The following is an 11,928-nucleotide window of genomic DNA, read 5'->3' on the forward strand; positions in this document are numbered from 1 at the left end:
AAGAGGGTTGTTAGGGTTTTGGAATTCTTTCCCACAAGTGGCTATTGAGCCTGGATTCATGGAATCGTTCCAAAAGGAACTGTGTAAACACCTGGTGGTGGAAGAGATATGTGGGAAAACACTAGAAAGTGGGACTCATTAAAAAAAAATACATTAGGGAGCAGTGGCGTGGACTGGAAACATCGACGTAGTCAAGCTGTGCCTCTGCACGAGTTGTGGTCTTCAGGAGGAAAAGGAAGAAGGTTTGAAGCAAAATAACTGATTCGCGATCGTCGTTTCAACAGTGCTGGGCTTCTGTTCTCAGGACCCAGTCAGTATTGGAATGGAATAGAATGTTCACCACTGATCTTCCACACATTGAGGTTAATCCGTGCAATTCAAAGATTGCTTTGTTTCACCAGTGAAGAGCTAATTCCTCTTTGCCTGGGGAGGGCTGTACTGATTCAGCTGCCGTTGCTCAGAGAATCAGCAAAAGTTTGAAACTCGTTGTGTTTGTTGGCAAAGGTCCAAATGCACCTCATGCAAAACTACTGTCTGGTTCTGTGGGGCTGCACCACGGGCAAAACGTGAGGTACAGTCAAAGTGCAACTGGTGTAAGAGATTAATAATGATCCTTGCATTTGATATAGCGCCTTATCACGTCTTTGATACGTCCCAAAGAGCTTCACAGAATACACTGTAAAGTGCGTTGACTGTATATTTTGTGGGCGAAACACAGCAGCCAATTGCGCACAGCAGTGTCCCATGAACTTTGTGGATTGAGTGACCAAATTATTATTTTTTTTGAAGGGATTATTATCCCCGGAAAAGCGATCCGCCAATCGACTAACAACCGGGTCCCTACTTACTACCAGGTAAACAGAGGGGTGTGGAGTGAGGAAACTTGCCTAAGGTTTCGCCCCGCCCGGGAATCGAACCCGGGTCCTCTCCCTTGCAATCATTTCCCTCCACACGTAAACAACTACTCCATCCGGCTGATGTCTTTTTACAACAACAGGGAGAGAGAGAGAGTTCTTCTGGCCACCAGAAACCAGTTTGTCATGAGCTGAAGCAGAGAGCTTAATCCATCCCTGATGTACTTAGCCATAGATGGAATGCACAACTTGGAATGTCTTTATTGCCACTAGATTATGGGTATGTTTACTTGGAGTTTGCATTTTTTGACTGCTGTATGTTCTTTTGGTTTGTTCTTTTGGTTGCTGCTGCTTTTTTTTTAATTCTTAATTCCTTCTTTTGTCTGAAGAAACTAAAAATTTAATGAGCAAACTATGTCATTTTGCTTTACGTGGTGCAAAACTGCTTCGTTAAGTGGTCAAAGGGCTAAGATATGCAAACGCACCAAAGATAGAAGCCAGCCCTAGATAAAGGGAATAAATAAGCTTCCATGGTAAAACAACAGGAAACAGAACATCAAAATGTTTATCTGAAAGCCAAAGGCTGTGCTGTGCACAGGCGTGAGAAGCTATCACACTCTCTGAGCCTAAAGAGAAGTGAAAATTGACCCAAATTCGCAAACTAGATTTTTTTGGTAATTGACGTTGTGTGTGTGTTTATTTTTCCCCTTCGATTCTTCTCCTCCTCCTCAAGCGTGAGTTTTGTCCTCCCTGGTGACTAGTGAGGGTGGTACAGTATAACCATTCGCAATGTTGGTAGATATAATCTGTCTGTCAGATCAAATTGTGGTAAACAGAGGGTTTGCGTCGCAACTTGTAGTTGGCAACCCACGCCATGACACCCAGTGAGTCAGGATGATGGAGCATTAACCCAAACAAGGAGGCTGACAGGGGGTTGGGCTGCGAAGAAAAACAGCCTCTTGCAGTCAGATAGTAACACATTCATCCGCTAAATAACAACAATAAAAGACATTTGTATAGCGCCTCTCACACATAGTAGCGTCCCGGAGGGCGGTGGGGGGCTTTCTTAAAGGCGGCTCTGGAGTTTAATACCCAAAGTAAGCAGATTAGATGCAATGCCCATGAAAGGAGGCTCATCTTAAACATGAATCCCTACCCTAACTCAATAATGGTACCACTGCATCAATCCACCTTTCATTAGTTGCACTCGGGGAGTCTAATGATTTGCCTCTACCACCTCGAACTCTCTGGTAACCCGTTCCAGCTGTCAATTTCCTTCACTGTAAAAGATACTTCCTGATGTCCGTCCTAAACTTGCCCGCCAGCATCTCTGAGCTTGTACCCACTTGCCCTGCTGCCCCTGCGTATCTGAGAGTTATGTTCTGGGTTCACTTCCTCTATCCCACCCAGCATTTTTGGGGGGGTGATCAGCCAGGTGTCTGACACAAATGTGGAAACCCATCACGGTGCTTAAGAGTCTTCAAACCAAACTGAGAATTCCATGCATCCCACCTACGCTGGGAAATCCCAGAGATATTTGTTGGAATGGAATGCAGACACACTCTCTCTCTCTCTCTCTCTCTGGAGGGCCGCATCCTGTTTACCTAATTTCGTAAAGTATTAGGCGCAGATTGGCAAGAGCCAAGGCTTGAGGACCCAGCATCTTGCAAGCAGTTGGAATGGAATCTCTTTTTCTATTGCCGTAGAAACACAGCGCATTAAAATAAGAATGCTATTTTGGGGGGCTTTTTGAAGTTCGTGATCATTTAGCGAATATAAAATTCAGAGAAAAGCCCTTTCTTTTTGGATTAAAAAACACACATTTCAAACATATGTCAGATATGGCCTTTTGGAACAGGAAGAGCTACACAAAGGGCACATTGAGCGAAAGGCTAACTCGAGGAGTTAACCATTACTTTCAAAGCCTAACAGTTACCATTAATGTGGTTTGATGGAAAATTCAGATAGACTCCAAGTGATGTCTGCGCAGTAAACCACACAGTTGAGTCTTTCAGTAACAACCTAATTCTCGGGGGGTTGTGGTGCTACCTTTACAGAACCCTGGTCCCTATTTGATTACTTTCTTTGTCCTGGGCAGTAATCTTGGCTGCTCCAGAGAGGAAAGTTTACTTTCATCCAGTGGCGGAAAAGACAAAGATTAAAATCATCATGATTGTGTAGTTGCCTGTCTCCACATTTCCACTTGGCTTTGTACACTGGGCAGGGATCTGCTCACTGGGGCACTGTGTAGCTGAGTTGTGCCTCAGTGGGAATAGGAATTATTTTTAAACAGGTTAATAAGGATTTGTAACCTGCAGCCAAGGCGAATAGGGTTTATTGACTAAGATCAATGAACAATTGTGAAGCAGTGTTCCGCCCACCGCCCCCCCCACCCCCAACCGGAGCTCTAATCTGCGTGCAAAGCATCGTTGGCGAAAACGTGCATCTTGCCACACAGTGACATAGCACGTTGGCTTCAAGTGGACTGTCACAAGTCGTGGGGAACTTCACGCTACTTGTCCGGGTTCAGGGTTTCCGATGCCATCGACTCACAGTAAAGTGGTACACGTGTCCTTCAATCCTTTTCACGTCATCGTCAGTGTACACCAATAGCTGCCAACACGTGGCTCAGGGGGCCAGATGTGGCCCACGGGGCTGTCAAGTGGCACGCTGAACATTGGCACTGATTTAGAGTTGGTTTTAAACCAGTTTTGCTTCTAGTTTTTTCTTGATTGAATATTTCCTGATCGATGGAATAAATCAAGAAATATTCAATCCCAATTTTTAAAAAAAAAAATTTATTTTGTTGTTCGACCAAAACGGTTGTCCACCACTGGTCTGCGGCCAAGTACAGGGCAGCACTTTCCACAATCCCCCCATCCCCCCCACCCCAAATCTCAGAGGTTCGGCATTACAGCGTTGAGCTGCTTCTTAAATGAGTCCAGAGCCCTGGCCTCTACCTCTCTTTCTAGGAACCTATTCAAACTGTTGATTGTCCTCGGAATAAATCTCCTTATATTAAAGCCTTAAAATATTTCCGCACACATTCTCTTCCAGTCTTTGCGCTTTTTTGTCCTTCCCGTAGCCACCTTACTTTCCCCCCACCCCTCCCCCTCACTCTCCCCGCACCCACCCCTCCTCCCCCACCACCGTGGGAATGGAACCTTTTGCAAATTAGAAGCTGCCGTATTTGAATCAACTAGTCACTTCTGCTAATTCTACACCTTTTTCAGCGCGTTTCCTACGTATGGTTTGCAGGAACCATATGCTTATCTGGGCGATCAGATACAACGTGTAACTCACAACATCGACATAAATTGACCAAATCACTCTCTACAGATGTAGCAGCGTGGTCTATGACAGGCTCGGCTAAATTACCCTGAAGTGCCACGATTCCCACACAGCTTTAAATATAAAAATTCAGACATTACCCGTAGGCAAAACAGAACTGAAAATGCACATCAATTACCATGGGTTGGGTTAGTAGAATGGATACTGTATTATTTTGACCGGAGTCCAAGCTGAGTACAAAAAAAACCAGACACTGCTCTATGGCATCCTGGATAAATACACATCTAACCTCATGATTTTATTGTATTTACAGTATCACAACTGTTTCACGTTTCCATCCCCGTCTGTAATCCTCCCATCCTCACAACAAACGGCTTTGAATAAACCAACTTTTAAGGTTATCTGAGGCTTACTCAGTCCGCTTAATCATTGTGAAACTTCGTACAGGGCTCAGTCAAAGAAATCCCTCCTTCACAATCTCCACAGATAGCCGTGAGCACACAGGACTTTGATCATCTTAAAGTAGTACATACCTTTGGTGGATCAAACAGCTCCAGGACATATCCAGTGCCTTCACAAGGCTTTGCCTTTCGCACAAGCAGCCTACATTTTTGTGTCTCAATGTTCATGGTCGTATCATCCACCACCATGTAGTTTAATAAACCCTCTTTGCGAATGTCGTGGGCCTCGTCTCGGGATACAGTCCTCGTCCAAGGCAACTTCTGGGTCAGATTTTTGAACCATTCTTTCTCTGGCGAGCCTGCCACGGCAGAGGCTCCTTCTTTTACTTCCATGACGATGGAGTCTGTTGATTTTCTCTGCCAAAACCCCCGTAGGCTCCCCCTCATCTTTCTGCTAAAATGGCTCAGAGGGTTCGAGCGTTCGTGACATTCAGGGGCCGAAACGTCTTCGAAGCTTCGGGATTTTGGAGCCGGGAGATTAGTGTCAGGACCCCTTTCTCTCTGTTCAGAGCTGTTCACCTCGGCTTCCATCTTAGATGAAACGAGACCAGAGGAACCATCTGTGTGCTTCCTGCCCGTTTCCCTGTAATCCTGAACTCCAGTGAATGGCACAAGGGTACATCTGTTCATTGCAAATCCTTCCTTTACCTCATTCCTGAAGTACTGCTGGAAGAGATCGGTGAACTGCAAAGAGAAAGTCTCGGCCCCCAGCAAGTCGTAATGTGGATTTTCATTTGCAAAGAGCCAGTATTGCTTAGCGAGTTCCTTGGCCGTGGTGTGGGCATGCAACTCACAGAACTCCTTCCACCCTCGGGGCGTTGTCAACGACCCTTGTTGTATAGTGTTGCCATTCATTGCAACATCTGGGACAGCTGGAGTAGGCTACGGGAGAAATAAAAAAAATACCGGGTTAGAGATGAAGGCAAGAGACACGACACAAAACGAAAACCGCGCAGGCGACTTTCATCACATCAGGAGGCTGAAGAGAACATTTCCCTTTGTATTTCTGGTTCCTCCCAGCGCCTATCGCCACAGTAGCGAATGTGCTCGCTCACTCGCTCGCTTGCTGTAGGGGTTTCTGGTAAACCTCTCCAGCTGGCAAGTTACATATCCAGACAATTTCCTGTGAAGAATCCTGGCAAACATACAAAGCTTTCCCCAACCGCTGGCAGTGCATTTATCAGGTCGATGATTGCCCAGTTTCTCGATTGTGCTCCAATTTGCCAGTCAATATTACCTTACTCCCCGTCGCCCCTTTACAAAATGATGATGATAATCTTGCACCAAGGTGCCACTCACGTGCATATATATGTAAAACTTAAGCGCTCTCAGACGCTACCCTGCTTGAAGGACACTATATAAATGTAAGTTGTTGAACTTGGGACTAGCATCACAGGTGAATTACAGAAGATTATAGTCTTGCAATTATAATTTTGGGCAATGATAGTAATAATAATAGTTGCAATTGATATACTGCCTTATCACGTCGTTGAGACGTCTCAATGCGCATCACAGAAAACGCTGCTGTGGGGATTCTGCAATTAATGTGTTAAATATTATCTGAAAGTATAATTGGAATGCTTAATGTTCTTAAGGCTTTGAAATTACGGTATGGCCAACTAATCTTATAAAGCATGATGGGGGCTGGTTGTCTCAAACGACTAGCCTAGCGGGGGTTAAAAGTAGCTTTGCTGGACTGGTTGAGGTCAGCGTCTGACTACACTTCATATTTTCCTGGGAAGATGCTCACTCCTCTGGAAACAAAAGACCAAAAGAAAAGGCTAGGGCCTCCCTCAGACACCTGCTCACCTCCAGGCTGAGAAGCACGCAGGCTGGAGAAGGCTGTCAAAGCAAAAGTTGCCCAACCCTCTTTCTCCCCATCGGTCATTTTCTCATGGCAAACCTGCCCGCTCAAGGTCACTAAAAGCTTGAGGAGGGTGGTGGGCTCACTCCATTTTCTTTCAGAGGAGAAGCGAGCGACAAAGAAACCATCTTGTAAAAGATGAGGTAGGTGAAAGGTCATCTACCAACTGGATAACGGGAGATCGATTCAGGAAGAGAATCAGAAGACAGGGAGTTGGAACTTGGAGTCGCAAACCATATTCCAGCTTCTAAAGCAGGAAGGTCAAGACTAAGACGAATGTCAACAACTTTATCGACGCTCTCAAACAGGCAACAGTATCACAGCACCTGGATAGCTTTTGGATGATCAAACAGGCAAACTGGATACCTTTTGGTGGATTAAATTGGACATTACTCCACCGGCTCTTCCACAACATTTGGTTTGGCCAACCTTAATAGTTGTGAACTGTACGAGGATATGTTAGCATTATTCTGTTGTATTCTTTTAACTACCCTATAACCGTTATCAATCTGAATTAATAAATATCTTTTTTTAATATAAGATTTGTGTCGGTCTTTACTTCACCGCACGGTTACAATGGACATCTTTACACTGCAAAGTGAATTGACTGTGTATACATTTTAAAAAAAACAGCACATATCATTTACGAGAGTAGAAAGTTATGACCTGCGTTTCAAACATAGGCAATCATTTCCTTTTTGTAATGAAGCTATTTGGGGGGAGTGAAGGAGGTCATGTGTTATACATAATAACATGTTTCGCTGTCAATGATCATTCGTAATGTGGTGCTTTAAATCATGCCACACAGTTCGACTTCATGATTTGGTTGCTGACAAGCATTCTGAAAGATTTTGGGAGACTTTGCTCGCTCTAATTGCCAGACCTTCCGATGACCTTTTGCTCTAGTTGTGGTGTTACTTCTAAGAAGTGCGACTTTGGTTTTGCATGCTTCACTAAAACAAACAGTTGAGCCTTGGAGGAACCCCATGCTGCCTTTTCTGTTATTTACTGCCAGATCGCTGTGAGCCATACGTGTCACTGTGGTCTTTTCCAGCTATAATAATCCTTGGGCTTGATTATAACACCTTATTAGTTGTTGCATCAGTACTCATTTCACCCAGCAACCTTACTGAATGGATTAACTGGGAAGTGGTGTTCAGTTGAAACGATGCCAGTGACTTGGCACTGAATACACTTAAATGTCCAATTACCACAGACATGGCTCTGTGCCATGCCAACTCGAACACGAGACCTCAACTAATTGGTTCCTTTCGATAGAAGGATAGCTCGTGGCAAATAACATGGCTATGCAGCTAAGCCTTCTCACTGACAAATCAGGTCTAGATAACCAGTTATTAATTACATGAATGATTCACACTAGATTTTGAGTTATTCCGTAAAGCATTTCCCCACCTCTTGTAACACTGGTTTCCGAATTTCCCTGTGTACAGATGTCTTTTGACTTCCTCCTAATTTTATTTGATCAACCATGATCTTATTGAATGGCGGAATAGGCTCGAGGGGCTGAATAGCCTTCTCCTGTTTCTATGTTTCCAAAATAATTGCTCAGGAGTGGGAAGGAGTTAACAGGCTCCAATCTCCGTTTAACCAGTGATCAATTCAATGTGAAGAGTTGAGGTCCAAAATTCAATCCGTATCATTTACCTTCAGGACTATCGATCACTCAGATAGCAATGACTAGCGGGCAGACAGCACACAGCTATAAACCTGCGGTGAAAGTTTTTGGAAACCGTGAAAGTGGCCAAACTTGTCAGTTGCTGTTTACATTTCAAAGTGTTCAGAAATGAGATCTTCCTGGTAATGATCAAAGGTACGAGCGACTGAGAGTGTGCTTCTAAAATAAAAGTGTGTTTAGTTTTATCACAGCTGCTGGATGGAATAATAGTTGAGAAATTTAACCACATATGCGACAGCAACTTGGATTTAAATAGCACCCCTCACGCAGGGTAGTGTCCCAGAGTGTTTGACAGTGGCGGAGCTGGGAGGAGTGGGGAGGTGACTGTAGGCACGGTCAAAGAGGAAAGTCTTCAGGCACGACCTGAAAATGGGGAAGGGACAAGAAGTAGGGATAGAGGAAGAGTGTTCCAGAGTTTTGAGGCGTAATGATTGAAAGCGAAATATATTGGCAACTTTTTAGAAAAAAAATCAGTGATGTACTTACAGAGTAATAGTGCATTGTACATTGTTTAAATAAACGGTTGACAAGGATCAGCCAGGAGGAGAGATGGCTAATGTCAACTTTTGCTCTTTGATGAGTGAATCATTGTGCTGTTCAGGTGTATTTGCTTAGCACTCCAAAGCCAAAATCTGATTAAATGTTACAACTGTGAGATTGCCTGAATGAAGCATTAAATCGGACAAGGGAACTGACCTTACAGTCTTTGTACACTACGAGTAAAGCCTGTAGCCTCACTACTGTGTACCATGCACTGTGTAAACTGAGAAGATATGTGGTAATCGATGTGATTTACAATCGCACTGCCAGTCTACGGGATTTACAAATTCAACTGGCTGATGGATTCAACAAATCCACAATATATTTACAGCTTATTCTGTGAAGCGCTTTGAGACATCTCAAAGACATGATAAGGCGCTCTATTAAATGCAAGGATTATTATTATTATTATAATCTTTTACTTCATTTGATCGCACAGAAGCTTGGGCAGCACACGTTACATGTCCTAAAAAAAATGCAAATACCAACACACACGTGGATTCTGAAACCCTTCATAGGTATGTTAATCTGCTAGGGGTTTCTCGCAAATCCATTGCTACTAAGTGGTTTATAAATGTGACGAATGACATGGTGTGAGAGCAGATTATACTCTTACAGTAGCTCAGTCTTGATACCTATTTTAAGACTTCTATTTTGCAACACCTTTAACAGTGCAGTCTGAACAGCAAATATAAGGCCTTAAAAAGTGCCTGTACATCCAAGCTGTACAGCGAAAAGTTAGGTGTGGACGTGTTTGGCTGCAAGTATTTTTGCCATTTCCCCCCCCCCCTTCCCCGGCCCCCTTGTCTGTCCTTCTATCAGGCTTGACAGCCCATGGATGACTCAGCATCCTTGCCAAGTGTTGCTTCCTACCGCAGGACAGTCCTTTAGCCAAAGACATTCGGCAGCAGTTAACAAGTGGATTAAACTGTCCGAGTTCATCAGAGCAGCACTGCTGCACATGTTCCAATTTGGGTGCTCTATGCCATGGGCATGAGTTGCCGTCTGACCACATCCCATTAAATGCAACTCAAGTTTCAAGAACATCAGAAAAGCGCTGAACTCCTCCTTTACGCTCGGCTCATTTTGATTTTCACACCACACTCGGAATGAATCCGGCACACGCCAATCAACTCTTATAGGAGCAATACGGCTTGGCAGAAACGCTGTTAATCATTCATCTCCACCACTACCAAACTCAGCGAACGACAGATAAACTCATTTAAAAGGAGTTGAGGTGGGGGCTGAGAACCGAAATAAAAAAAAAGAAAAAAAAAATTAGGATTGGCAGAATGGCTTTTTGCTGTTGCTAAAACTCAGAAATTCTACTTGTTATTATTATCTCAGAAGCAGAGACAGCGGTTTATTCCAGATGGTATTTCAGGTTTTTTTTGGGGGTGGAGGGGGGGTGTAATGCAGAGAATGCAGATGTTTTTAGCCAGCTGCAATCTGACATGGTATCTAAGACATTGTGTTGTATAGACAACCCCCCCCCCCACACCCCCCACCCCACACACAACACACCCCCACAGAATTCAGTTCAGTATTGTACTCACTCCACTCATTGCACTTCAACCCTGGAATTCATCCAAACCGGTTAGAAATAGGAGTTAACAATGAGTGAACAGTAACTTAAAACGCTTATCTGTACTGTACCAAATGCTATATCTTTTAAATGCAAGGATGATGACAATGATGATGATTATCATTATTATTTACCAGACAGAAATAAATACAAGTGATTACAAATGTCGAGCTCCTCACTTGTTGCTCGTTCCTTATCGATTTTTTCGGTTGGATCATTTCGGTTCAAGAACCAACCAACCAACCAACCAGATAGATTTCACTCGAGAATAATATCTCGGGATACAAACCACATCTTGCGTTTGGGCGGTGGGGGGTGGTGGGAGGGGGGGGGGGGGACACAACATGTTGAAGCGCCTGCCAGGAATAGTGGGAGGCAAAACTGGATAGACCTCAATCTCCTTTTGCACTGGGAAATTCTCACCCACTCTCTCGCTCTCACCCACCCACTCTCACCCATTCACCCACTCTCACCCACTCACCCACTCTCACCCACTCACTCATCCACTCTCACCCACCCACTCTCACCCACTCACCCACTCACTCACTCACTCACTCACCCACCCACCCACTCACCCACCCACCCACCCACCCACTCACTCACCCACCCACTCTCACCCACCCACTCTCACCCACCCACTCACTCTCACTCACTCATCCACTCTCACTCACTCATCCACTCTCACTCACTCACCCACTCACTCTCACTCACCCACTCTCTCACTCACCCACTCTCTCACTCACCCACTGTCACTCACCCACCCACCCTCACCCACTCACTCACCCACCCACTCACCCCCACCCACCCTCACCCACTCACCCCCACCCACCCTCACCCACTTGGCTATTTTCTCTCCTGCCCAGGGTAGGGTGGCACTGCACTGACCACACTACAGGTTGTGGCAAGTCCATGTCTGGGTTGAAACCGACATGAAGTTGGGATGAGTATTATTTGTTTGGCTGTTAATAATACACACACATATATATATATATACACACACACACACACACGAGTCGACAGCTCTCTGACTTACCTTCGCTCTCTGCCCTACGCAGCTGTAAAGTAAGTCTCTTTATGATTGGGGGGTGGGGGGGGGGGGTTCCCCTCTCTCAGAGCCTCAACACCGACTCCAAACACCCACCAAAGTCACTGTGGCTCCAGTCACTGTGCGACTTGACTTCAACCCTCGATTGCAATGAGCCCTTTTGCAGCTGAAACCGACCACTGCCCTCTCCTTCACAGCTGATTGCTTTTATTTCTGCCCCCACACCCCCCCCCACCCACACACACACACCCCCACACACACACACACACCCCCACCCCCCCACACACACACCCCCCACACACCCCCCCCACACACACCCCCGCCACACACACACACCCCCCACACACACACACACACCCCCCCCACCCACACACACACACACCCCCACACACACACCCCCCCACACACACACACACACCCACACCCCCCCCACACACACACCCCTCCACACACCCACACACACCCCCCCACACACACACCCACACACACCCCCCCCACACACACACCACAGCCACACCCCCCCCACACACACACCCCACCCCCACACACACACCCCCCCCACACACACACACCCCCCCACACACACCACACA

General features: G+C 45.6%; 1 protein-coding gene across 3 annotated transcripts in view; it reads right to left on the minus strand.

The window, feature by feature from the left end:
- The window catches only part of sh2b3 (SH2B adaptor protein 3), a 68,807-nt gene that overhangs the window by 55,677 nt on the left and 1,202 nt on the right, over window positions 1–11,928 (minus strand). Inside the window, exons 1-2 of one of the 3 annotated variants that reach the window (XM_042337453.1) lie at window positions 11,325–11,401; window positions 4,679–5,488 (exon numbers count right to left, since the gene is read on the minus strand). In XM_042337453.1, the coding sequence (XP_042193387.1) occupies window positions 4,679–5,461 (783 nt within the window). In that variant the 5' untranslated portion in view covers window positions 5,462–5,488; window positions 11,325–11,401. Of the gene's footprint in view, window positions 1–4,678; window positions 5,518–11,324; window positions 11,402–11,928 lie in introns of those variants that run through there. The other 2 variants (XM_007902263.2, XM_042337452.1) reach the window with 2 other exon arrangements.

The sequence above is a fragment of the Callorhinchus milii genome, unplaced genomic scaffold (genome assembly GCF_018977255.1).
Source record: "Callorhinchus milii isolate IMCB2004 unplaced genomic scaffold, IMCB_Cmil_1.0 Scaffold8, whole genome shotgun sequence".
Taxonomy (NCBI): domain Eukaryota; kingdom Metazoa; phylum Chordata; class Chondrichthyes; order Chimaeriformes; family Callorhinchidae; genus Callorhinchus; species Callorhinchus milii.